The following is a 26636-nucleotide window of genomic DNA, read 5'->3' as shown; positions in this document are numbered from 1 at the left end:
TCATCATAGCCGGCACAGAGGATTCCCAAACTTTAAATTCTATACAACAGCGCGATGAGCTTGTAGAGTAGTTAATTTTGACAGGAGGTTCTCTGCACGGACAGATCTTCAAGCAAACAGCGCGAGTTATATGTATAAAAATAATTATAAACGAAACTTGCCAACTTGGCACGCATTGCTTCACTCGATCCTTAAATGTCAGAGTTAACTGATATGTTACAGTTACTTTCACATAATGAGAAAGAAGTTAATTTGTAGGCTACTGTTCACCACACGACCAAATGCTATATACAACTCGGCAATGATACTGATGAATGCACTGCAGGGTTATAAAAAAAGAAAGAACACTCGCCTGCAGAAGTAAAATAGATATCCGATGTATCAGATGTAAATTCATTTCATGATGTCGTCATATTAAAATGATTCGCGGGACACGGCAAACTTGATTCATCTCATGATGAGATCAATGTAGTAGCTAGCCTACAGCATATAGCCTACACAGCTACAACGTTGCCCATATTATAATTAATTAAGGTGAGCTGGCTTAAAACTGACTGGCCAAATTGCACGCGCTGATGCCATAATGTGGATTTATAGCCCTCGTCGTGACTGCTGTCTGTCTGTCAGACCGGCATGTCTGTGAACCATAGAATGCCATAGATAGACCATATAACAGTCGGGCCGGGCCGTGTTCTGTCCTTGCCGGGCTCACCGCGCCGTTATATTAATTTTCCAATGTAAATTTCACCCAGATTGGACTCTGTTCAGCGGCCGCATGCTGCTGTCCGCCCCACACACACACACACACACACACACACACACACACACACCGACAGTCAGAGAACTGACTCACTAAATAACACTAACACACACTAAACAATGTTGGATTCGTACAGTGCAGAATGCAGATAAGTGTAGGCCTATGTTCTTATTATAATTGTGAGTTTGTTTTTTAACATGCAGCGTGAGTCCACGGGAGCCGATCTACAAGCTCACAACACGTACGTTGCACTGCGAGTAGCCTAGAGAAGGCTGTCAAGTGAGCAGCGCAATCGCGCATGCTATAGAAATATCCTAATAAATAAATAAAAATGTGTCGCTTGCAGGGGCAGTTTCCTTATGGGACTTGCCTCTAGAATGCATGCATAGGCATACAAGTGCAAGTTTTATATATCATTTTTTTATGTGCTGAACAATGTTATAGGGTCGGGACACATGCCTACATATTTTATCTGTGATTTGGGAACTATTTATTGATTCAGCATGAAGACTAAAGCCTTCTGAATATATCCGTAAATTCGTCCGCCACCTAAAGAGGTCCCGTGGGATTTTACGGAGTTTCCGACCAACCTACGTGAGCGTCAAGTTCACGGCCATTTCCATGAATTCCAAATTAATGTGGGAAATCCACGTAAATGCCTTTCCGCTAGCTTCACGTCATTATATCAGCGTAAACGCGTTGAAGAATCAGGCCCAGTGGGTGTGGAGACTGCGTGCAAAAGGCGCCCATAAAGTGGATTTGTGTTTCGATATTATAATAAGGAGACTACTATAGGGGAGGGCGTCCGTTTTTCGTCGCCGGGTGCTAAGAGAGGACCAAACTGGATGTCTTTTGTTTAGGCAGCAGACGTCATACTGACTGTACAACATCCTCCTTGTGCATGTGAGGACGCGGCGTCCGGGGCGCGCACACGCGCGCGCGAACGCACACACACACACACACACACACACACACACACACGGAGAGAGAGGGCGAGACGCGAGAGAGAGAGAGCGCGTGTTCGATCCTGCAGTTCATCGCGGGCAGGCTTCAGGCGGTGTTGTGGAGGTGGCTCATGATCCATGTTGCTAAGCTCAGGGAGAATGGAAGAATTCGTGACCGAAGAGGAAGAGCCATGGTACGACCAGCACGATCTCGAGCAGGGTAAGCAAAACACCCTCCTCACACCCTCTACACGCACGGCCCTCTGCATGCAGCATCCCAGCTGGCTGAGCTGGGTGAGCGCAGCTCTTCTCTTCTGCACAAAGGTCTTTTTCATGCAAGAGCTATGATGTCACCTACACACAATTTGCTTTTAATTTGCATGTACTTTTTTTTGTATCATATAATGCACAAGCTAGGCCACTTTGACAGCTTAGTTGCCAGCAACCAGTAGATTTGTCACGGTTCCGACAACGGGAGGACAGCTTTCTTTCGAAGTGATCAAAAATATGTATTCGATCTGTTTGAAGTAGTCTATAACTTTGCTTATTAAACTTGGTAAACTATCAAGCACAAAGAACCCTCGGCAAATAACGGGACTCAAGTCTTATAATGAAGTTTACTTAAGCCTTGCATTTTGGAATAAAAGCTATACACTTTACAAGTGTACATGGAAGTAGGCCTATTCTATTTGACTAATTAAAATCACACCCGTGTGAAGGGAGTGGTTCAACTCTGTGTGGGATTCCCCGGGGGGGGTCCTTGGAAGTTCCAGGCCCACAGGAACGCGGCCAGGATGCCGGCCCGGTTCCGATGAGCCGCCCGCATCCGAAATGGTCAAGAAATGACAGAGTTACCGTGTGGGGGTCCCTGTACTGTACTGTACTGTACTGTACTGTACTGTACTGTACTGTACTGTACTGTACTGTACTGTACTGTACTGTACTGTACTGTACTGTGCTGTACTGTAACACCCCAAATCATCATATATACAGTTAATATGTGTTATATGTGTTAGGCTGCGCAACAGTGACACTTGGTTGTGAAAACTAACCAAAGGCTATTTCGTGCTCGGACAGACCCAGCCAGCCAGCCAGGCAGGGACAGACCCAGCCAGCCAGGGACACACATAGCTGTCTATAGGAGTACTCAAAAAACGGTGTCTACCCTGAAACTCAGATAGTAACTCTCTCCATTAAGCCCACCTACCATGGCATAACTGCAAGTCGGATGCAGTTGTTGTTTGGTATTGGTTGCTTAAATATCTGGAGTTCTTGGAGTTCTCGACTCCATTGGATGGCATTGGTATAGTGTTTAGCCACTCACCTCATCCTGAGTGTGTCCTGATAATAGGTTTATATTTATAGCCTACGGCACGAGTCATTTCCTTCCGTCCTAAACAACAGAAACACCCTGAATATAAATGTCATAATGCTCTTTAGAAAGGTAGTTATATGTTTCCGTATTCAGGTGGTCTTTTGGTGTTTAAAGGTTTACATTATCTGCAACCAGAGTGAAATATGTGTGGTACTAGTACACAGCCAGTCTGCTCCCATGCGAGCAGCCATTTCTCTGAAACATTTGAGATGAATAGAAGAAAGAAAAATGACAGAATCACCCACACATAACACCGCCTCTCCCTTTGCACCACCAATTGTCATCTCCTGCCTTCTTAATCTATCACCTAGTCCGTGCCAAAGCAGTTATTACACAACCAGCTTGGTGCAATGAGCTGATGCCGAGACACACACACACACACACACACACACACACACACACACACACACACACACACACACACACACACACACACACACACACACACACACACACATACACACGCACACGCACGTCGCACACACATGCACACAACTAGCATGGCACATGGCATTGGTATTCTTCTTCACTGTATCATTTGCAAAATGACAGTGGAGAGAGGTACAGATACAACATATCTTGTGAGAGATATGCGTGTGAAATAGACAGCACTAGAAAGGACTGCATTCTTGCATATTGAAGAACAATTTGTCCTGCTTTTCTGTTCATCCATCTCAATGTTGCACTGCCCCTTTCCTGACCAGCTTGTTCCACAGAGGAGAGGACTCCCGAGTCCTGACCCCCTAGGTCAGGGGGGGGGGGGGGCAACTTTGACGATGGCGAGGGCCAAAATATTTCCACACTCACTCCACAGGGCCACAGTGCATATTACTGTCGTAGCAAAAATAGCCGATCTACAAGCTCAAAACGCGTCGCATTGCTTGTAGATCAGCTATTTTTGCTATATCTGAATTGAAAACCTGAAAAGTTACCTTTTTTTATTGAATTTCAAATGTAGTTATAGTTATGTTAACCTTATGAACTGGAAGTAAAACTCCTTAGACTGAGACTTAAGAAAATAAAATGTCTTTTCTTTTATCATGCTCATAAAGTGCTCTGTGCTCAAAGTGCAATTAAAACGCTGCTTTTTAATTGCACTTTGAGCACAGAGCACTTTATGAGCATGATACAATAAAAGAAAAAAGTCTCAGTCTAAGGAGTTTTACTTCTATTTTCTATACGGTGAGCGAGTCTTTTTCTGTCAAAGTTTCCCTTATGTTTTTGAGACCACCGCTACTGTAGTCAAGTTTGAAAAAAAAGAAGAAGAAAGGCAGTTTTCTCAGTACTTTATGAACTGTTAACATAACTACATTGGACACAAAAAGACAATAACATTTTAATACTAGTCATTAAGTACTAGTCATGTAATACTAGTCATGGAGTAATTAAAGCTGGATTTGGAATTGTAACAGCTGAAATCAATACTATATCAGTATTGCGGGCCGCATTAAGTGAAGGTGGGGGCCGCATGTGGCCCCCGGGCTGCCAGTTGCCCACAGTGTCGAGTATAGGGTATATGGTTCAGGGTTTAAAGTGCTGACTGGCTGTGCAACACACCGCCAGACGTGTGACACTGCCAGGTGCGATGACTCCATCAGAAAGAGAGACACCACTGGCATTGTATTACTGTACCTTTTAGCTGCAGAGGAACCACTGAGGTGGAATACCAAAACGCTTGTCCCAAAACGCAGTCGCTTTGGAGCAAATGCGACAACCTCTGAACAGTCTGCACCTTATCCCTAAATGTAACCTATAAGTAAAACGCTGCCAAACCTAAACCTTATTCCTAAACTTAACCCTAACCCCTAACCTGCCTAACCCTAAACTTATTTCTATAACCTTATCCTCAGTGAAACAAATACATTAACCGTTGGGGGGCGAGGGGTCCGCAAAAGAAATGGGGGCGAGCATGTTTTGGGGTGAGCCTTCCAGTTACCCTGATGTTAGGATCACTGGGCGAACAAAGCTCACTGGAAGGAAAGAAAAAACTATCCTGCATCCGTGTCCTGGAAATTCAGCAGATGTGAAACGTGGAATGTTGAATGATGTGAAGTCTGAAGTGGGAGTATGTTTGCCGATGTACTTGTGTTTCCGTCTTTCCGATACTGAAACAAAAAGAGTCAAGAGACTAAAAAGGGTGCAAAGTAAACGTGTGAATGGGATGCTTCTTTGTTCAAGCCCTTTGTTAGTCAGCCAGAGCCTGTAATGGCGTTAGTCCAAGACGCAAATATGTGCCCAGAGTAGACCAGCTGAGACAGGAGGCTAGCTAGGACCCACTGGATATCAAGGCTTAATCTAATGAGTAGCTTCCAGGGCAGTCTACTCTTATTACAGGCTATAACGTGCTTGCGCCACTTGAAGACACTAGCACTATAAACTTGACTGTGTTTGCTCTCTCAGAGTGGGTCTGTCGCACAGATCAGGTCAGGGGACAGGAAATGGAATGTTTTCTTCCACATTCCAATGATTCACAGGAGAGACACGCACCTACCACAAAACAACTCCTGTGCTGCTTTGCTTGAGAAGATCACTATGTGTACCGGTATTCCACATGCATGCAGGAATAGGGGGCACAGATTGGCCTGCTTACACATGCAGCAACGTTGTGTGTGCTCAGTGCACAAAAGCATTTTTTAGATTGCATGTGCATTACTGTATACATTGTTTATTAAAACATGCAGAAGATGTACAGGCACTGACCCTGAGATGACGATGACAAATGACAATGTCGTCCTCCTTGGGCTACAACACAGAGTTAAGATAAGCAGACTGTGAATGGCTGGTGGCCAGCATTGCATGGTTAACCATTTCAAACCTACAGTATATACCTTTTGGACCGGGGTCCTCCAGGGGTCTGTACTTGGTCCCCTCCCTTTTTACTAACTCTACACCAAATCTCACTGCCGACAATAGCTGACACATTGTGAGCTTGTGGATTTGCCTATTTTGCTGAATGCTAGTCGTCAATTTGACACGGCACAGAATAGGGATATTGAGTAAACCTGTTTTTATCTCTGCAAAAGATATATCCCAGTATACTAATCATCATAGATAGAGAGACAGAACTCTGAATACAGACGCTGTTTGTGTTTGTCAATTTGACATTGCACAGAATAGCGACGCTAGGGTTCATGTGGTTACTATACTGAGGGGAACTTTAAACATTTATCTCTTCACTTTCAATTTCAGTCCTCTAGCCCAGCCTTCTCCTATCTTTCCCTCTCCCTAGTTTATGTTGTCCCTGAAGTGAGGGGATATTGAGTAAACCTGTTCTCTGCAAAAGATATATCCCAGTATACTAATCTTCATAGATGAACTCTGAATACAGACGCTGTTTGTGGTTGTCCGTGTTTTATTGGTTTTGTCTGGTTTGGGAGTTTTCAAACCCGCCCTTAGCTTTAGAGAGGGGTTTGGTGGTCAGTTGTCGGCAGACCTCAGCCAAAGCGGTACACATTCTCTGCTTGTTATGTAATTCAGTTTCTCTTTTTTTTCTCGAGGAAAACAGATAATTTATGGGAGCAACACCATCCAAGTGGCTGTAAAAGCCACAGCTGTGCCGGCTTGTAAGGCATCATTACATCAGAAATAAGACAAGCACAGAGTGTCGTGTTTCTATTAAGCATTGACATTTCTAGCAGTGTCTCCAGTGCTGTCTTAAGCCTAATTTATACTTGGTCATATGATGATGTTGCTCGCTGAAAATAATTGATTTTCAACTGTAAAAAAAAAGGCATTCAAAATCAGTTATTTTCGGTGAGTAACATGGCTGTACAACTCAGTACACAGCTTTACATTGAAGCTGTGAGCCTTATTCAACCCCATATGGTGAATAACAGAAGAACAGTTGATTTTAGAACTATACCGAACCCATTCTTGTGTTGGAGGTGGGAGAAAGAAAATCGCTTGTTATGAAAGAATAACTAATTATTGGTGAGCCATGTGCCAAGAAGAACTAAGACAAAAACATAAATCACTTGTGAAAGAGACATTGAAAATGAAGCCTATCAGTTTCATTTCCACATACCTCTTCTCACTGGCTGGTCAATAGGAGATAGGGATGGCTAGATTGGCTAGACAGACACACCATTGACAACTCTAGCATTTATAGTTGTGCGCCACCGAAAAAAGCAGATCTACAAGCCCACAGCGCGTCATACTGCTATGCGTTGTACTGGCTAGTAGATCAGCAGTTCTTGCACCACACCTCTGTGTAACGGCATATAAACCAAGCCTAACTCTACGGATTGCTGCGTTCATTTGTAGCCTACCTGTGTGTGGCCAAACCCACACGGGAATTAATTAAGCTGTCAGTGCGGAAGCAAGCCTGTGAATTAGCCCATGTGCAGCAGCTGTGAACAGCAGCATGCTATGCTGTAGTATTCTCACTGCTCAGTACACATGTTTAATTGAGCAAAGACAGGAAGAGGCGCAGTGGCGTGCACAGACATTTAGAGGGGCAGGTGGCGCTCAAGTGAAAAAAGGACACCTTGTGCAGCTCGTGGAACCGGCCAGTTGCCTTAATAGGGTGAGATTTATAGATGTTGGGGCATAAATAATATATTACAGGGCAAGGGCAGGTGGTGCTCTAGCACCCCCTAGTGTCTATCTGTGCAGGCAATGTGGTGGGAAAGCCTATGATGAGGAATAACGGGTTTAGTCGACACTAACGGTTGCCCGACTGCACGTGGAAAGTGAACAAAACGTTCGGGCCGGTGGAGTTTGCTTTCAGGTTGCCCGACGATGGGCATTGGGCAACAAACAGTCTGTGGAAAATTAGTCATAGTAAAATAAGTCATATTGTATAGCTATTGAGATATTTGGCATGCATATTATTATTGAGGTATGTCCATTTCGAACGTCAGAAAAGTAAATTGAACAAAGAAAAAGAAAAAGGTTAATTTGAAATTGTACCTATTACGGTTTGTAAAGTGGACATGACCTTTGGGCAAGTAGAACATGACTTGTACGTGTGCCCCCGAGACCTTATCAACCCCTGGATAACATCAAGTGTGTATACAGGTAGTACAGTACAGTATAAATGCTTGTTTGCTGCTGACTGGCATATTGTTTGCTGCTGACTTGCATGCTATTTCATGTTTAGGCCCCTGATGCAAATGCACGGTTGGGTCAGAGGTCAGCGTTTAACGAAAGCAATCAACGTCTGACTCTGGAATCACTCCCAGTGATCGCTGTATTGATCGCTGAAGACAGACACTGGTCTCTCTCAGCGTGACGACCTTATTGGCTTTTGCAGCTGCAGCTGCAGCCCCGTCTCCCTTTCTGTTTCGGTTCACATCTTGCTGAGTCATCAGACCCAGCAAAATATGTACACACCGCACAGATACCTGTCAGTGCTGAGCGGAGACTAGAGTGACTCAGCATCCAGTTCGGCCTGCAATGACTTGGAAGCACAAATTAAGGCAATAAAGAGCGAAGCAACGGCTGCTCTCTTAAGTGCTTCCATTGTTTTACGACCCCCGGCCGACGCTGTGGAGTGTGTGTGTGTGTGTGTGTGTGTGTGTGTGATGTATAATGTATACTGTATGCAATATATATTATTTATTTATCTTTGGGGGGCACAATAATAGTATAAATAATGATACTCGATACCTATTTTTTATGCATCGCAAAAAGAAGAAGGAAAAATGTACATCCTGCGGCACACAAAGTCCATAATTTGATTTGATGGTATGATTCTATAATTGTTCATTATAATTATATAATTATTTTGTGGAACACTGTTGGTACCGGTACTTTCTTTCTTTTCAACCTTTCTTTGAACGCAAAGCAGTGCAAATGGGACTGGTCTGTAAAAGAAAGAGGTCATTTTTTACCTTTATTCTTTACGTAATATATATTTTTCATCTTCATCTTCTATTACACGCATATTGCACATATATCTGAGGCACATTGGATGTTTTCCCCCTGACCTTATTGTGAGCGAGCTGCGAGGAGCAGCTCACTGACTGGAATGCTTTATGAATCTCCAACTATTTTGGTCCTGATCGCTGTGCTGTACTTGTACTGTACATTGACAATAAATTGAATCTCATCTCATCTCATCTCATTGGCGAGGTGGGCTCTCCTCTTCATCAAATTATCTTGGCACACATCATTGACCTTCATACAGCGTCTGCAATGGGGGATGCACTGTGGATGCTCTCTCTCTGGATACAGCTCTCTTTCTTTCTCTCCCTGTAGCTGTCCTGCTTAATTCCAGACTAAAATAAAGTGCCGTACCCGTCCTGACAGACACCTTTTTAATAACCTTTCCCAAAGTAGACCAATGGGCTCCATTAATTTTGAGCGCATACATTATACCAGACCTCTACTGTACCTCCAGATAGCCTAGATAAGAAAAGCCACTGCACCACTTTGTGTATAATGAACTCCTAAATGTCGCTTTTCATCTCCATCCTTGCGATTGTTCATCCTCCATCCTTGCGATTGTTCATCCACCATCCTCTCTCAGTCTAATTCAATCTTCCCTCTAGTCCTCCTTTTCCTCTTACATCTAAGTATCTATACCACTCTGTCTCAGGGGGGGGGGGGGGGGGGGTAGGTATTCATTGTTGTAAGGGGCGGACAGTTTGTCTCTTGTCACATCTGTATCAAGTTCTTTGAAATCAAAGCTGAAGACTGTTCTGTTTGCCACTGCCTTTTCCTGAGGTTTTTCATTTTCATTCTGCACTGAAATTGAATTCTCTTATTTGCCTGTTTTTAGTTTTTCTTTTTTTTCTTTTTTTTCTGAATTCCTAAATAACTGTTTGTAATCGTCATTTGTAATGAGTCTTACTGAGTCTTAATGTTTTGTGTAAAGCACTTTCAATTGCCTTGTTGTTGAAATGTGCTTCTATATCTTGGCCCCTTGGCTCTCTGGTATCACTGCCATTCCCATCAATGTATCTTCAATGTCTCCTTCTCTCTCTCTCTCGCGCTCTCCGTCTCGGCTCCCTTTTTGTCCAGACCTCCACCTGGCGGCCGAGCTGGGCAAGACATTGCTGGAGAGGAACAAGGAGCTGGAGGACTCCCTACAGCAGATGTACATCACTAATGAAGAGCAAGTGCAGGAGATCGAGGTATGGACGGATGACAATCTTACCGGCGGGCCGGCATTAAACCTGGGAAACGATTCTACAAATGCCTTCTAAATCCTGACAGTTTTCTGAAAAACCCCATGTTTCTATGTCAGTCGTTCTCAAACATTTTCATGTCAAGGACCCCCAAAAAATATAATGCAATTGACCGCCGACCCCCATCTGAAAATATGTAGTTCCAGGGACCACCCAGAAGCAAAGATTTGAGTTAAAAAACGTTCGCTCTGAAAGAATATTGATACAAAGATTTGCGCCACATTTTCATGATTTCTCAAAAATAGCAGACCTACAAGCTCGTAGTGCGGCACTCGGTGCCGCACTATGAGCTTGTAGATCTGCTATTTTTCAATAGCTAAAGTATTAAAATGAGCCGCCCAGTAGTCTGAGCATTTGGCCAAACAGCAACAAACAAGTTGTAAGCCAGGTAATGAGTTGTCTAATGGAAACTGAGAATCAGTGTAGGGGGGAAAAAAATATTCAATCAAGAGATGCAGGAAAAGGAAACACATTCCCCTCCCTCCTCACTGACGATAAGCCATTAAACCACTTCAACTTCATTGACCAGGATCCCCCAAGGGTCTGTACTTGGCAAAAGCGTATTGCATTGTCAGCTTGTGTAGATCAACTGTTTTCACAGAATCTTCGCTTGATATGATCAATATAGAGACAGTAGGGTTCATGTGGTTGATTTTAAACAATACTATTAACTGAAATGAGAGAGAAATGAGAGTTAGACTCGGGACACAAAGGAGGTGTCTCCTGTATAAGCCCCATGCATGTGAGGGCCTGCCTGTGTAAGGTGCGTGTTGTATATGATTTACCACTTTAGTGTCAACCTGGCATCCCCGTCAATATCAAAATCAAATGAATGTGTGGTCACTGTGTGTATGTGCATTGTGCATTATGTGCAGTTTAGTCAGTTTGACAAGTCAATACTGTTTATGCTTGGCTCAGTGGCGAAACACTCATCTACGTAAGCATATTGATATCCATGATATGATGACTGTCCACTACTGTATCAGAGAGACGGACAATGATATGAGACGTGTGCTCTGTTCCTGCTCATTCTGTTCTTGTCCTCGTTTCCATATCTGCTATAGGCACGTCATACAGCCACAGTTTCTCTGTGTGTGTGTGTGTGTCTAATAAACTAGAATGTAAGTGCAATGCGTCCTGGTGTTGACACATGTTCTCCGCACGTGCGACTCACTCAGCTGATCCTCACCCGCCACCCCTTTGGTTTAGAGGGAGACTCATGAGGGACCAAAGAGAGACTCATGAGGGACCAAAATCACAACAAATACATTTATGTTCATTTGTGCCCTCCAGTACCTGTCGAAGCAGCTGGACGTTTTGCGGGACATGAATGAGCAGCATGCCAAAGTGTACGAGCAGTTGGATAGCACCGCCAGGGAACTGGAACTCACCAACCGCACACTGGTGACCGACAGCAAGACCTCACAGCACAAGATCGAGAGGTGACAGACACCAGGAGCACGCTCCAAATCCTTTCTTTCTTTCTTTCTTTCTTTGTAAACCTCTCTCTCTTTCTTGTTTTTATTTCCCTACTTCCCTCTGTCTTTTCCTTCCCACGTTCCATTCTTCCTTTCTTCCTCATTTTCCTACAACAATTATTTTTATTTCAAAACATCTAATTATCTAATAAACAACTAATTATAACTCTTTTGTGTCACAGGCTAAAAAGTGCAACCATGCAACCATGCGCTGTCACTCCTAACCCATTCTCTTCCTGTGTCTGACAGGTTGACAGGGACCATTGAGACTCTGCAGACCCACGTGGAGTCTCTCTCAGGGCAGGTGGAGCAGCTTCGCTCCATGGAACAGCTCCGTGTGAAGAGGGAGAAGAGGGAACGCCGCAAAACCATTCACTCCTTCCCTTGCCTGAGGGAGCTTTGTACAGCACCCAGGTCAGGGTGACACTATTTTATGGTTTTAAAATCATACAATATGGTGAAGTGAATTGTGATTAAAGAAAGGATAAATGTCCCCTAGGGTAGGTGCCCTCACAAAAAACATGCAGTAATCCTGGTCTCTAAACTGCCTCCCCCTGGCCAGCCGGGGCGCCTGATGGAGGGGAAAGGAACTGGTTGGAATAACCACGCGCTACGTCCAACCAGGGAAACTCCCCCCTGTCAGGTGTAAAGGAGCAACTTGGACACTCAGGCATGAAGGAAGCATGAGTTCAAGACCGTTGCTCTCCCCATGTCCCCCATATATGGGGACTAGGTTAGCGGAGGGTGTGTAGAGCCCAGGATCACATTAGATAATTTACACAGGGGTGAAAAATGGGTTACAAAATCGTGGGACTTATATAAAAAAAATAAAAAATAAAAAAGGATAAATATTGTATAAAATACTACTACTAGTATTAATAATGAGTACCTTGTTTAGTATTGATTGATTGAATATTTTATTAGGCAACATAAATGCACAATGTACAGTCAGGCATTTTTGTCCAAAAATGGATCTCACCGAAGAAAGACCTTGCGGCCTTGAAAAAGACTAGCTAACATTGTGTGTGTGTGTGTGTGTGTGTCTGTGTGTGTGTGTGTGTGTGTGTGTGTGTGTGTGTGTGTGTCTGTGTGCGACGCGTGCGTAATTCTTTCAGTTACGAGGATGGGTTTGTGGTGGGCCGAGCTGAGAGTTTCTCTGTGGAAGCAAAGCGCCCGCCAGTCGAGGAAGAGAACGAGCGACTGAGGGAGGCGGTGTCAGCTCTGCGCTCAGCTGTGCGGGCAGAGAGGGGACGCAGGGAGGGAGCGGAGAAGGAGTGCCACCTTCTCCTGGGGGAGTTCTCTCGCCTGGAGAAAAGGGTGCAGGTATATAGGCCTCAAGCTCCAATGAATACTTAATACGCCGTACCCAAATGTGACACGTCACATGATGTGACAACATATACATGTCCTCAGTCGCGTCGACTGATCATTTGGATTCCATAGACGCCAGCATGCCTTTACTGCAATTTTCTGTTGTTATTTTAAGATTAGAGCACTTGAAGTGGTCAAGCTATCAATATGTTCAGAAGCAACTTCCATAAAAACCGAATCGTGCCTAATTTGCTTTTCATATAAAAGCAATGGTTAAAGCCTCAATCTGTGATTTCCTCACCCGGTTGGCTGGGTGAAGAAATACTAAAACAGCTTTTAAAAACAAAAACATTATGTGTTAATTGTTTAGGAAACGGCGCTAGGTGGGCTCCTTTCACACCGTTTCACAAATTGCACAGTATGTTTCAGTCGTGGGATTGTTTTGTTGCTTTAATAAATGTTTCTCTCCCCGGCAGGACGCTGAGAGCTGCCAGGTGAGGGTGCGCGAGCTGGAGGTAGAGCTCCAGGAGCTGCAGCAGCTGCGGCGCGCGCGGACGTTCCTCCTGAGCGGCGAGGACGACGGCCTGGCGTTCACGCAGAACCTCCTCAACAACACCCCGGAGACGGACACCTTCCTGGAGGCGGAGGGGGCGGAGACGGGCGGAGGGGTGAGGGAGGAGACGGAAGGCGGCGGGGGAGTGGGCGGGGAGGCCCTGCCCACGTCCAGCCCGGTGAGGAAGAGCTGCAGCGACACGGCGCTCAACGCCATCGTGGCGCGCGACGCCTCGGGCCGCCGGAGGGGGAGCTACGCTATCCACGCCAACAGCGTGAGGAAGAGGGGGATGTCCATACTCAGGGAGGTGGACGAGCAGTACCACGCCTTACTGGAGAAGTACGAGGAGTTGCTGGGGAAATGTAGGCGCCACGAGGAGGGCATTTGTCACACCGGGGTACAGACCTCTCGGCCCGTCTCCAGAGACCCCTCCATGAAAGACTGTGCCATGGGCCCCACGCCGGCGCCTCCTCCCACCCCCACCCTGTCCCCCTCCACCCCGGAGGCCATCGAGAGCATCAGCAAACAGGTGGAGGCTGTGGATAAGCGACTGGGCCAGAATACTCCAGAGTACAAAGCCCTTTTTAAAGAGATCTTTTCTCGTATCCAGAAGACCAAGACTGACATCAAAGCTACCAAAGCTTCTAAAACGAGCAAATCTAGCAAGTTTGGCAAATCTAGTAAACAATAATCACCTGGGGTTTTGAGAGTTGCTATGGGATTGCTTTGTTTTGTTCATAGTTTGAGTTTTTCCCTGACTGAAATGGAGCACTGTTAGAGGCTGTGTTTTTTCCCCCTTTTTTGCGCTTTGGATGTCAAAAATGATGATGATGAAATGTGAACCCAGAGCCTTTCCAAATTATTGTTGCTAGGATCGATCAGATGATTTGGTGTGTGGTTGCGCAGCTGTAATCAACCTCCCTTCTCTCTGTCACGTCTGTTCATCGTTTTTTGTCCCGGCATTGACGAGTGGCGCTCCTCTCCAAATGTTGAACTGTTTTATACTCGAGGTGCCCAGAGCATTTTGTCAAAATTGACACGAGCTGCCGAAAGCACTAAAACGAACGGTGCTGGGAAGAGGATGGCTTTCTCATATAGAAATGCATGCCGAAAGGCAATGGCAGCTCAAAAAAATGCTTTATGGGCCGTGTCTAATAAGATAGTCAAATAAGGTAGAATCCAATTAGCATGAAATTAATTTAAATGACTACAATTAAATTCAGCCCTAATTATAAGACATAAACAGCAATCAAATTTTGCACCTTTAGATGTGGCACCAATTGCATCAATTGAACATGTACTCTCTGCCTATCCTTACCTAAGAACTATGTTAATTGTCAGTTGCATTTTGCTACAAAACAACACTTAGAGCAATTGTGACTTACAGCTATACTAACGACATTAACAAGATACAGCCAAGAAGATAACAGCCGTATGCCTCTCACACCATCACACTGCACCAAAATCATTTAATGGTTAAACCTGCCTCTAGAAATGTGCATCCGCTAAAGAACATGGATTAAATTTGTCTATCTGAGATTAAAACAGGAACGTGACATTGTTGAGATCTATATAATCAATCCATTACGGCATACAGTTACAGTATATAGTTCAGTTAGTCTCCACTCTTCTCAACCATCTTCAAGAGTGAGCTGGAGTGGCTAATAATTCAGAAACTGGTATATCAGTATATCTATAAAATTACATTTTCTAATTATAAATCGTCAACGACCTTTTGCCTGGAGCATGTTGCTACTATGGCGCACTGCTCTTTGCTCTGTGTGTGCGTGCGTGCCCGTGTGTGACCTTGATACTGTATTTTATATTTTAGGGATGCCTCACCGTACTTAGAAACCCAGTGCTCAAATGCAATAGAGGATTAAGTAAGTTAATGTTATTTAGGCATCCACAATCCTATTTATGCACTTACAGTTGTGGAAATAATGTTTGAATAAGGAACTTTATCCTTCCACTGTGAAATTCTCAGTGTCATGCTACTTCACTCTAAAGGGAGCATATCACCATTAGGCCACTGTGCAGGAGTTGTTATCAACATTCATGAGTAGCAATTCTATATAATCAAGGCAGGCAAGTAAAATTACATTTAAGTATGACGCTGGGGAGAAGATTATTTCTTATTTCTCAAAATGTCCTGTCTCATTGAGTCCTCAATGTCGCGGAATGATAAACCCACTAACTGCTAGCAGAACAAAAGCTGCTGTCCTCTATCTTTGTATAAAGATGCCGCAAACAATCTCTGGAGATTGTTGCCTTTTCTGTGCCCTAGGTATTACGAACACTCATGCAAGAGCATATTAAATGCTAAAGGCTGTGAAATAGATATGTTGCTTATTTAAGTGTATTTTTATTGTCTTTTGTTCTGAAACGACCACATACAGTATAAGCCGTTTACGCTGTTGGGAAAGGAGGTGTACTTTGCTGCCTCACCTCTAATAAACAAAACCAAAAAATGAATAAATAAACATAACCAGGCATAACTGTGATTGTGATAATAATGGTCAAAACATAATCTACTGGCCGTTTTATGAAGACAAGGAAAGGCTTGGGAACGTACAGTAAATATGGATAGTTCCTGAGAAAGAGGAGCTTAGAGGTCAAAATGCCGTTTGCAGATATTTTTTCTCTAATTATAGAGGGACATATAACAGAATTGTCACCCTTATGCCATATAAGGATTCTAGCTTGAGCCTTTCTATAACAGTATGATATAAAACTAACAAACCTGCAACCGTATTGCACCTTTTTTCCACTATAGACAGTACAGTATGTACCTATGCCTTTTTCTTGGGTAAATTAAAGATTTAGAACTTTCTTAATATGAATGTTGCATATTTTATATCTAATTCTGCAGTAAAACCGTTTGAGGACATAGCGTATGTATGCTTCAAGCGTAGTGTGATGTGTGGTAATGTGAAATGTAAGTTAAGTAGAGAATGGATTTTATTGCCGTTTGGAAAGTCCAAGAATCCTTTTGTTTTCTCTCAGGGTCTCTCAACGCATTCTGACTGGGGGACTTGTGATGAAGTGAACTGTCTTAACTGTTGAAACAAAGTTCAGTCCTAGCTCCGGACTAGGACTGTTGTGTGTAGAGTTGAGTTCACAGGAAACCAACACCCACATGCCAGATTCAACAAATCAAACTGTTGATAATATGTTGCGTTGTTGAGTCACTTGTAATAGTATGACAGTAATGTATGTATGTAGGCAGTGGCACCACAGTCTTATGTGACAAGGAGTGAGGAACAGTATACATCAAGCCATTGGAGTAAATGATGCCAAACCCCATGAGCCTGTTATCTCAGTCTTTTAATATAATGGCTCTTATAGGTTTATGTGCTGCAATGTCTTACCTATTGCACTTGAAAATGTCATCTTTTGCATATGAAGACTTGTATAGTTATCTATTTATTTGTGTGTGAATGTTATAACATTGTTCTAAATAACGTTTTATTATTTTTGTTTTGGTGCCTGTATGCGAATGTCACTAACATATTCTTAGATTGAACCTAATTTGTTTTACTTACGTATATCATCCGGTTCAAACGTGTGTATTATTAGTTAATAGAATACTGGCATCAACGATTGGTCATACAGTATGTTAGCTCTCTTCATCACTGAGCTATGTTAATAAAGCATTGATATTATTTATGCCTCTTGTGTTGTGTTTAAATCTCACACAGAAGTGTTGGATTAAGACTTTTGATGACATGAAGCAAAGTTCTCTATACAGTAGACCGACATTGATATGACTTTGGAGATCATTTGACTTCATGTTGATCAGATAGATCACATTAGGGCAAAAACAAATGCCTCTCTTGAAAGGTAACCCCCAGTGTTGGGTGTAACGGCGCTATTAATAACGGCGTGTAAGGGACTACTTTTATTGGTAACGGAATAAAGTAACTTGTTAGTTTTGCAATTTAGTAGTTAGTTCCTTAGTTACATTTCCAACAAAGTAATCCCGTTACTATAATGTGTCCCTGTTCATTCTGTTGGCAAGATTTGTCTGCGGAGTTTATTTCTCCTGCCTTCTGTGTGATTTATCCTTCCAAACCCACTATACCATGTACTATACATCCTGCGTCTACTACATCCTCTAGTTCACTTAAGAAATAAAAGTATTGTTACAAGTAGATTTTATTTTGAAGAGGAAGAGGAAGTTATTTCGGTTGTAGGCTAGCCAGCTACCATGACAGTCGACTAGAAGGGCCGGCACTGCCGGGTGGTGGAATAATAAAAACAACATGCTTTTAGCCAAAGAAAAAAAAACCGCATGCGTCTATGACTTAAACAATGTAGGCTAAACACTTTGGAATTACGTCAAACATGGTATATCCTCCGTGTTGGCGTCATTAGGTGAGTACTAGTACATTAATTGTTAAGTTTCATAGTATCATTCATCATCAACAGGCTGTTGTTGATGATGCCCCCCAAAATGAACAGGTTACACAGCCTACAGGATTCTCATTATGTTACTGTCACTGCCTGCAAGGATGGCCGCCGTGCCATTTCTTATAAACTATCTAATTCATACGTGGGTCGTCGTGGGTCCACGTGGAGTTGTTATTGTTGTTCATGGGCCATGGTGCGCGGCGTGGAGAGGGCATCAGAGCGCAGCGCAACAGCCTAGTCTGGTATTGTCTGTACTCTCTGCACTATAGCTCTTTCTGTCCAGTCCTACGTGTATAGGCTGGCGATTGTGGCGATTTATATTCGTTAATAAAGAGAGCTGTAAAGGGGATATTGTCTATGGTCAGTTCATGGTGTGTATCATTCTCGTTTTTAACCGGGCCGTGATAATGCGGCGCATTGACGGTAGGCAGTAGGGCTAATACAATGTAACCAACTTGCGCAAGCATAAAAAAAATGGGTTTTAATTGTCTGATAACGGAAAATAATCTAACTTGTTACTTTTCTCAGAAGGTAATCTGTAACGGTAAGGGATTCTTTTCATGGGCAGTAATCCAGTAACCTAACGACGTTACTTTAGAAAGTAACGATGCCCAACACTGGTAACCCCAACGGAAATGTAAATTTCATGGAAATCTGCCCATTAGACATAGATTGTGCAATTATTGTTGGGACATTTTTGGTCAATTGGCCCAAACCCTATTTTTTACAGTCTTTGCCCAAGATTGCCCAGTTTCAACTCCTTGCAACTACTTGCAACTCCTTGCAGCAAAACAAAACACACCATGCAACTCCTTGCAACTGCCATTAATTGGGAATAATGGTTGCAAGTAGTTGCATGTTGCAAGGAGTTGCATGGCGAGTCTGGCGACCCTCTGGTGTGGTTTGGCCCGGCTTAATGCAGGAGCATTGGAGCAAGTTAGTCCTCGTCCGTCATGCATGCTTGATGCTTCACGGAGCGGGGTAGGGTTACCACGACATTCAGACAGCAGCGGTTCATCCTTTAGGTTTGGACCATGAAAGTGCGCTGTATACCATCATCCTGATCCAGCCAGTATGAGTACTTTTCAAGGCTGAGTACTTTTTTGATCCAGCACGGCAGCACCCCTCAAAGTGTTTGGATGTGTTAGTGCACCTCTTGACCGCTATATTATTCAATATATAGGACTATCTATCTGTTTGCTTGTGGCCAATATGTTGAACTTGACCAACTAACTGGAGGAGAGCTGAGACCCTGAATTTGAAAGGTAAAACACTGCACAATTCAAAACAATAATATCAGGGATAAGGATAACCTACCAAACTGAATGATTTTGATTTGTTTCACATGAGTGGGATTCTGAGAATGGAACAGAACTCCTGGTGGCTGGTGGGGTCGTCTAGCCTGGATCCAGCCCAAAGAACCCAGCCACTCTCAGTGCCCTGTTGGCCAGGTGTAGCTAATCAGTGCTGAATTTACACGGACCTCAGTAATGGCTGCAGGTCACCCCTACGTGGAATCATCTATATTTGGCAAGGTTTCAGCACGCTCTGATCGACATCACATCCATATAAAAGTTAAGTACCGGTATTTCAAAAAATATATATATATATCGGGACAAAATCACACAGCTTGCCTTACAGTACACAGACCCTCAGTCCCTCATCTAGACGGCTCTGCCTCCAACGTTGTAGTAGAAAAAGACAACAAAACAAAACAAAAGTGGTACTATTTTATGGCAGTAGGCAATGCTATGGCCTTTTACAAAACTGTAAAGTGTAAACATTAACTATAATAGAAATAAACCTTGATAATTGATACTTTTAAATACCGGACTCCACCACCGTCAATGCACCCAGACCGCGTGGCCTAATGGATAAGGCGTCTGACTTCGGATCAGAAGATTGAGGGTTCGAGTCCCTTCGTGGTCGTCTTTTGCTGCGGCAGGCGTAGCCTTGATACAAGATGCATACGAACACCGAGAGCGGAACCGGCAAAGACTATTTTGAACTAACCCCAAGACGGTCATTTCATTATGAGTTTATTATGACCGATATGTCTTCTTCAGATTCATTATTAGCTTGGCAGTAGCTAGCTTGGCAACGAATGCTACCTTAAATTCACGATGGGCATTCACGGCCGTGGATTTATTTTGTACTCAACACTGAATAGTGAATACGTGTATGAACTGTAGGCTACTTAACTAACGATGACTATTAACAACTGCGTGACCAACAACGTAACAAATTCTATACGTCAAAAACTCATGATTAATGGAGGATTACAATAAATAGCAAACAGAAGAGCTCGGCATGTATACAGCAGAGTGGCGCAGCGGAAGCGTGCTGGGCCCATAACCCAGAGGTCGATGGATCGAAACCATCCTCTGCTAATTTTGCGATTTTTTTTTGGTTTTGCCCCCGCTTCTATTATGTGAAAGTGTCTAATAATTGAGAACGTCATATGCAGCAGAGTGGCGCAGCGGAAGCGTGCTGGGCCCATAACCCAGAGGTCGATGGATCGAAACCATCCTCTGCTAGTTTTACAATTTCCATTATTTCTTTGTTTCTATTATGTGTTAATCTGTCAAAGAAGTAAGAAAATGTCATATTATGTGCGCCGGACTGCCGGTAGACTCTCGCCGAATACCCGCTCACAGATGTCAGGCGTATAAATGCCAATGGAAAATTATTTGGTAGAAGCCGTCTGAAATTTCCTTAGTCAAAAGTCAGACTCGATTAAATACAGATCGTTTTGATCCAATGCTAGTATTGTTTTTTGTAGTGTATACATCAGTAGAAATAGAAAGCATCGACTTTTGCAACTATACTCCCCCGTTCACCGGTGTCGTCCCTAGAGCCAATTCCTGTGTTGATTGCCGGCTGTGTTCACCTGTGTCTGGTTATCCCCGTGTCTATATAAACCCAGTTCTTTGTGTTCTCTGTGTTTGCCACTTCTCTAATGTCCTGCTGCAGCGCTCTGTTCTCCTGGTGTTTCCAGCATTCTCCTATGTGGGGGGATAAAATCTTTGTTGTTTCCAATTCCTGCCGTGGCTCAGAGCCATATATATATTTTTAAATTATATATGTGTGAATGCTGGTGTTTCCAGCATTCTCCTGCAAAGTTTTATTCTCCTAGGCTAGGGGATAAAATCTTTGTAGTTTCCAATTCCTGCTGTGGCTCAGACATGTATATCTTTTAATTATATATGTGTGAATGCTGGTGTTTCCACTTTCCAGCATTCTCCTGCAACGTTTTATTCTCTTATGTGGGGGGATAAAATCTTTGTTGTTTCCAATTCCTGACGTGGCTCAGACATATATATTTTTTAATTTATATTATTTCACAATTTAATATTTAGAAAATCTCTTTGCAAGGAAGTCCTGGCCTGTACAGTATGTGTGCAGACAGTGAGTGGTCCAAGCAGCCCTACATTCCTTTTTGTTAAAAACAGCAATGCTGTTAAAATGAGCCTGTAGCTGTTTTGACACTTGTTTACAATAGGGTCCACCATGTTCAATTCATCATAACATTTAGAGAGTACAAATATAGGAAATCAGAGGAGGTAAAAAGGGGAAAAACAGTCAGTGGGAAAAGGGGTGGGTGGGGGATTCAGATTGTACGGGGCCAGTTTCGAATTGCAGCCGTCCGTAGGTGCCCTTGAGTGGTTTTGAAGGAGACATAGGATTTGCATGTCTTAATGACTGTTGGTAGCCAGGGCGTTCCACATTTTGGTGGCATAGTAACTAAATGAATTTATAGTCCCTTGTATGTGCCGAATCTGGGTTGCACATGGTTTGTTGAACTCCCTCTGGTGTTGTGGTTGTGGACTTAGTTGACATTAAGGAAGTATTTAAACAGGTACATGGGTATCTTGGTGGTATATCGAATCTTGTGGACCAGACCATTGCAAGATGCTGTACTGTCGTCAACCCTGTCCCTAAGCCATTCCAGCCTGTCAAAGTGGGCAGGGGTGAGGTGGGTTCTGGGAGTTAGGCAAAGTAGTAGCCTGACCAGTTTGTTTTGGAGAGTCTGGAGCCTTGTTTTAAGGACCTTTTGAGGTGCTGTGGTACACAAGCTGATGACGCCACAGCTCACCCCATGCACACCGCTATTCCCGTCAGTCTGTACGTTGGCCTACGTCTACTACATTTATTTTACTTTCATCTTCAGATTTGATTTGTTACTTTTATTTCAGTCTTACAAGTATTTCCTGTCCCGTTGTTAACTTAAATGCCATTAAGACCCGTCTTTCAATGCCATAAATGCTTTTTGATGGATTCCCTTCCCATCATTGATACCCCTGCCTACCTATGCTGTGTTTTTAGCTCCTACAGTAATTAGGGCAGGTAATGAATGTCCAAACAAAGTGTACTCACTGTGCCGGCCCGTGATGGACACTTTCGTCAAACTTGATTTATGTCAAAGAATGTATTCAGCGGTACAAAATTATATCAAACTGAACTGCAGTATTATTAAAGTTTAATACATTATACAAAAATGAATATAAATAAAACGAACAACTCAAAATAATTCAGTCAAAATCCACTCGTCTGCTCTGCTTGATTGTTGAAAGCATCTTCTTCTGTTTCAGCCGCTCCTTGTTGCTCTTGTCAAGCCTGTAGCACAGCAGACATGTCCATATTACAACAAACGTGTTCACCACCAGTTTAGCCAAATAGTACCAAAATTGCGCTTCTTGTACCAATACCTGGATTCTCTAATGGCTGTTTCTTCTGCAGTTGGTTCATATGGCTTTTCACTGGCTTCAGCTATAATGTCAGAGATCTTCCTTATGCAGTCCCCAAGGTTACGCTGCTGACTCCTACTTAGCTCTGAGGTCACCAGCAGCTCCCCTGCCTTGTTGATACGCGTCTTGTTCTGGCAAGAAATGCAGAATTATTTTTGATATTGCATAAATACTCTGCTTTGAATGCAAAAGTGCAAAGTCTGCAGACTGTTGCTCACTGTCATGTTAGTGCAATTCATACTATTTGATACATTGTTATAGCCTTCTATAAGAACCAACATAATTCTTAGACATGAAGAGGCCTACCTAATTAAATACTGCAATCAAATGCTTCCTCTCACAGTTGTAGTGGTGTAATAGAACAGCAGATTTAGGTGATGGCCAATATTAGTGTCTGCAGCCTGACCGAAAGTGTTCTGTCATTTATTTTAATAACCTCAACTTGAGACGAGCAGTGAACTGATTCTCACTCATTTTGCAATTTGTCGATCAGTTTCAGTTTCAAGTTGAAGCGGCCGCATTTTGGACTAACTGTAGTTGTGACAGACAGACATATTACAGTAGTCAAGTCGGGTTGAGATAAAAGCATGTATAAGATGTTCAAAATCATTAAAGGTTACAGCAGACTTGACTTTCGCTAAAAGCCTGATCCACATAACAGAAGGTTCAATGGTGACATTGGCATATACGTGTATATAGGGTGTTGAATGTAGCTTGTAAATAGTTTGTCATATTTCAATACAAACCTTTTCAAGGATTTTTTGTCTGACATCTTCTGCAATCCAGTCTGCTGATTTCACATGGAATCGCACCTGTGCTTTTGTGTTGACTATGTAATGGGAAGAGAAAGAGAGGGACATGGTTTTTCTTGTGCATTTATACCGACAGGTTTTATTGAAAGATAAGCCTAGAGCCCTAGACAATTGTACACTCATTCAGAACTTCAGGTGGGCCTGGCCCTTTAGTATTCATTCAGAGATCCTTTCCCATCAACCTCAACCTCATTTCAAGCCAAATTCCCATATCTACCATGACTACGGTATCTCCCACTGGTCCCACTATTCAATTCATGTGGACTAAATAGCCAGATGATATAGCCAGTTATTCAATAACTACAGTAGCAGAACTTAGTACCCATTTGTATCCAGAAGGACTATAATTTGTGGATGTCTATCGCCATCTAGGGGACATACCATGCTACTTTAGTGGGAATTGTATCAGGAAACAGTAACATTTTACATTTCATGTCTTTCTGTGTGTATATTAGTAATAGTTTCACAGTGTGATTCCAGTAAATTACCATTTATCAATTAGCCAATTAGTTAGTTTTGATTGGGATAATACTGTACTGCTAATATCTGCCAGGCAACAGAAACAATTACCTTTATTGACATGCTGACCCCCTGGACCACTGCTTCGGCTGTAACATACTGTTAGCCGATCTAATTAACCCAGAATGAGAGGAGTACATTAGCAGACTATTGGAAGACGCAACTGACTGAAATCAAATGTTCTTACTATGAAAGTACAATATGTTGTCAAAACAAAAGATGTGTTTATATTTACCAACTGGAATGTGAACTTGGGCATCCTAGGATAAAGACAGACAGTGAAAAATTAAACAGTTGCTTCACGTTGATTGATTGACATATGTAGGCTATTAACAGTTTGCAGAATTACAGTACATTTCAAGCACAACTCAATACAAAGACTGTTAACTGTGAGTGGATGACCCAAACACCAATAAAGCATTACACTTGTGACTTGTTAGAGACGTACAAATACACTTCTAAATAGCCAAAGAATTACAGGCAAGGTTACATGCCTAAAACAGTTGTTACTGTCTGCACATTAATTATTGTGTGTAGCAGCTGTAGCTAGGCAATTGTAGCTTCTTCTGCCATATATCGTTCACAGATTGGTACCTCATGCGTATCTTGTGTTCCTCGGTTTCTGTACCAAACCACACTTAGATAGATGCAACGTCTGATCAGAGTGTTTCTTTCACACGTTTGATTTACTTGAAAATTAATCAATCTGTTTATACACATGGACGTCGCCATGTTGAATCAATCGACTCGCCAAGCAGTTGTTGTTGTCAGGGTTAAGTACCCTCCCCCGAACCTCCACCGGGGCATAGAGTAAAACCTTACAGTATACTAGAGTAAAACAGAGTTACGAGATTGAGGGGCAGAGAACAGCCTGGTCACGTGGTTCATGTACTCGCGCGAGCCCATAGACCCCAATGCATTCCGTAAACTTCTGGTTGTGTAGAAGAGACTGGCCCCATGAAGTGATTAGTGAATGGAGTTGTCGTAACGCTGTCTTGGATTTTAAATGATCACGTGATCAAAGCGTGACGCAACCCTCCAGAGTCAGAAAGGGGGCGTTTCCTATTGGGGGGCGTTCTCCAACTATCCACATTTTTACAAACGCTGTTTGAGCTGTTAAAATAATAACAAAGCACCGGAATAGAATTATACTATTAAAAATACATAAAGTCAGGTTCCACCGAGATTTGAACTCGGATCGCTGGATTCAGAGTCCAGAGTGCTAACCATTACACCATGGAACCAATTCACCCGATTTTATAGATATTTTTTAATATAAACATTAAACCACAACAAGAAGGACGTATGCGCTCAATCTATGACGTTTGTACTATGACGTCAGTGAGTCATCTCCAGATTTGGGGCAAAGTTTGACTTCAGTATCAAATTAAAGATGTTATCCATGAACGTGATTTTGTACAGTATTTTGACCAATCTGTTTGGTAATAAACAACATGTATGCCATAATAATGCAATGTATGCTTAACAAGACAGACTGGTTTTCACTTTGCAGAATGTCAAGGTTTGCTTTTGGTGGTAGAATTTCTTAACAACCTTAAGATAACCTAGTGAATATCTTTCTTGCATTTGAGGACAGTGTGAGGGAGTTTTTCTTTCATTAACATATTCTATATACCGGTATTCATATATTTATGACATTTATCTGCTTGGCCCAGTATGTGGTCTGTGGTGTATCGTATCACTCATCTATGTAAGCATATTTGATACCTGCGATGTGAATGTGATGGTCAGTGTACTAAACTAAAGTATAATTCCAGAATTTCCATTACTAGTCTAACCGATGACCATCAACACTATCTGACCGTCTATGCACAAAATGATACAAGATGCATGTTCTATGTGTGTTATTGATAGTGGGGATGAATGGGTCTGAAATAGGGGTGAAATAGCTCTAGGCCCTCTTCGCTTCTGATAGAGTCAAGTGAGTGTTGCTATCAGCTTATATTGTATTTGGAAACCTCTCTGTATTTCCATGGTATGCTTTACTATGTGAGAGTGTCACTCCAGACTGGGTGAAAAACTATCACCCCAGATGGGACTCGAACCCACAATCCCTGGCTTAGGAGGCCAGTGCCTTATCCATTAGGCCACTGGGGCTCGATCTGATTACTTTTAAAGCAATATTTTTAAACACACAAATAAGAGTGTTATAACTGCGTTATAACAGAGTAACAGCAGTAGTACTAGCATGTTACACTAAACGACGGCTCCAGAAAATTGTGACTGGGGGTGTTATGGGGGTGCTGGCTATTTAGAGGGGGCTAATGAATCTTGGTTTACATAGAAGTCAGTCAATTGGGCTTGTTTTGAGGGGGGGGCTTAGCCTCCACCTACACTACCTTGCAACTGCAATTTCATTCCAGCTCTGAATGTCAAGTCAACATTTCCCCCACTTAAATCTAAGAATTCTAAGCTGCATGACATCCACTGCAGCAGCCAATACCCAATTTCCGTGTTGAGTCTGGTGGTAGTAGCTTAGTTGAACAGGCTCATTAACTCGTTATAAACGTTAACTACTCATGTCACGATCATGGACAGAATAAATCTATTCTCCTGGTTAGGAAGTCCG

General features: G+C 42.8%; 2 protein-coding genes across 2 annotated transcripts; one reads left to right on the top strand and one right to left on the bottom strand.

Moving 5' to 3' along the window:
* The first annotated feature begins 1480 nt into the window (after nt 1-1480).
* On the top strand, nt 1481-17219 carry LOC308333492 (cerebellar degeneration-related protein 2-like). The gene is made up of 6 exons (XM_080789937.1): nt 1481-1924; nt 10046-10158; nt 11506-11654; nt 11940-12104; nt 12806-13013; nt 13478-17219. Exons 1-6 carry the CDS (start codon nt 1843-1845, stop codon nt 14243-14245), a joined length of 1485 nt encoding a protein of 494 aa, XP_080646063.1. The 5' UTR covers nt 1481-1842; the 3' UTR covers nt 14246-17219.
* Nucleotides 17220-22436: 5217 nt separating this feature from the next.
* mrpl58 (mitochondrial ribosomal protein L58) lies at nt 22437-25070 on the bottom strand. The gene is made up of 6 exons (XM_080789803.1): nt 24641-25070; nt 24282-24306; nt 24098-24157; nt 23462-23544; nt 22677-22846; nt 22437-22584 (listed from the first exon to the last, which is right to left on the bottom strand). The coding sequence occupies exons 1-6, from the start codon at nt 24776-24778 to the stop codon at nt 22500-22502; spliced, it is 561 nt and encodes a 186-aa protein (XP_080645929.1). The 5' UTR covers nt 24779-25070; the 3' UTR covers nt 22437-22499.
* Nucleotides 25071-26636: the final 1566 nt, after the last annotated feature.

Source organism: Protomyctophum bolini (assembly GCF_963924005.1).
Source record: "Protomyctophum bolini genome assembly, chromosome: 18".
NCBI classification, from domain to species: Eukaryota; Metazoa; Chordata; class Actinopteri; order Myctophiformes; family Myctophidae; genus Protomyctophum; species Protomyctophum bolini.
Note: the sequence above shows the minus strand (reverse complement) of the source record. Positions and strands in the feature narration are given on the sequence as shown.